This window comes from Sinocyclocheilus rhinocerous, unplaced genomic scaffold (genome assembly GCF_001515625.1).
Source record: "Sinocyclocheilus rhinocerous isolate Xijiao unplaced genomic scaffold, SAMN03320098_v1.1 C36780768, whole genome shotgun sequence".
Taxonomy (NCBI): Eukaryota; Metazoa; Chordata; class Actinopteri; order Cypriniformes; family Cyprinidae; genus Sinocyclocheilus; species Sinocyclocheilus rhinocerous.
In genome coordinates, this window is record NW_015785860.1 from 1 (window position 1) to 1,761 (window position 1,761).

A 1,761-nucleotide genomic window follows, 5' to 3' on the forward strand; every position below is an offset into this window, starting at 1 on the left:
ATGCAATTCTGACAAGACCATCCCATTCCTATAAATGTGGAAAAACAAGATTATATTATTTCCAATAACTGCTCAGTCAGTCATACACACTTAAATTAAGGACACTTACCTGGAAGTTGATTGGCGGTGGAGGATTTTTAGGCTCTATCCTCACCACGCTGGACTCTACTTTTGGAGGTGGTCTGAAATTGTTCTTTCCCACCTTCATGATCATAGCATTTTAGTATATGATTTCACATATGAATAATAATGAGAATACATTAAATGAATCTGAACAGGCACTGACCTTCATGAGGTGGTCCACGCGGGCTAAGAGCTGTGTGTTGATGGACAGTCTGCAGTATAGCTTGTCTCCTGGTTTAGCTACCAACCGCATGGCAAATTCCCTCTGAAACATCAGCACAGCACACCTACAGACAGAATAAATACAAAACTCAACTCAAACCACCACTATTACTGACATGGTGATAACTTCTCATCTCTGCAACAGACGTTACTTTTCATTATTATTTTCCATTGCAATGCAGTGGGTTTTAACTGGTTTTGTAAAGTCGTAGATGGTATAATTGGGAGCAAATGAGCCACTTGTACAAATGTGAATGGAAGAAATCATAATGATCAATATAATAGAAGTAGGTAGGAATGTAAGTCCCATTTTTCAGTTTAAAGAGTGAATCATCTTTTAGAGTAGTTTGTTTACTCTATTCTACACTCACATTTACTGAACCAGCCTGAAAAAAACGGTTTCTCCAATTTCTTACCTAAAAAACGGTCTGTGAAGTAACAGCTTGAACACGAAAGGTGATGATATCTAGAAAAAAATAAAATAAAATCTCACTTTACAATAAGGTTTCATTTGTTAACTACATTAACATGACAGATACTTCTAAAGCATTAATTCGTCTCAGTTATTGTTCATTTCAACATTTACAAATACGGCACATTATTAAAATCAAATCTGTTAATATTATCTATAGGACCTGAGCTAATAGGAACTAAAAATTAACAGCTGTTCTTTTCAATAACGTTAAAAAAATTAACAAATACTGGAACAAATGTGTTGCTGAACGTTAACGTATTAACTACCATTAACTAATAGGACCTTATTGTAAAATGTTACCAGCAACTCTGAAGACAGATCTACAGCAACCAAGGAGAAACAAATCTCTAAACCAATACCTGATAAGGCAAGTTAGCCACGCAGACATCAAAAAAGGGGAGCTCTGTCTTGAGAACATCCCCTATGAGGATCTGTAGCTTGTTTTGCATTGGACTGCATTGAAAACAGATTTTTTCAATCAAACAGGCGCTGAGGCGTTAACAGCAATGGCAGTGAATGTGTACGAAAAACACTTACGTGCACTGAACTCTTTTTTGGAGCTCAGCGACAAGCCTGGTGTCCAACTCACATGCAACTACCTTTGAATTATTGTAAATGAAGTAATTATGATTTGGGGAAAAATAATAATAAAAATAAATAAATGAATCACTAGTTAAAATCCAGCAATAAACATTTAATGAAACATATTTACTTTCTTGGCTTTCTCCAGAAGTTTGACAGTCATGTTACCCGTTCCAGGACCAACTTCCAGAACCACATCTGTTGGTCGTAATGCTGCCTGCAAAGACACTTTTGTATTAAATCAACACAACTAATTATTTTGTGCTGTTACAATGTGGTGACACATTCAGAGAGATGTTACTTTCTTTAGAAGAAAGATGAATTGACAGAAATATAAAATGAAAATTTTGAAAGAAAAA

At 35.4% G+C, this 1,761-nt stretch overlaps 1 protein-coding gene across 1 annotated transcript; it reads right to left on the reverse strand.

The window, feature by feature from the left end:
• Nucleotides 1-4: 4 nt before the first annotated feature.
• Nucleotides 5-1,619, reverse strand: LOC107736556 (probable dimethyladenosine transferase; the record flags this gene model as incomplete). The annotated part of the gene is made up of 7 exons (XM_016547942.1): nt 5-28; nt 110-202; nt 287-410; nt 762-811; nt 1,180-1,273; nt 1,358-1,419; nt 1,533-1,619. Coding segments are annotated over 7 exons (534 nt in total), but the record flags the coding sequence as incomplete, so codon positions are not given.
• Nucleotides 1,620-1,761: the final 142 nt, after the last annotated feature.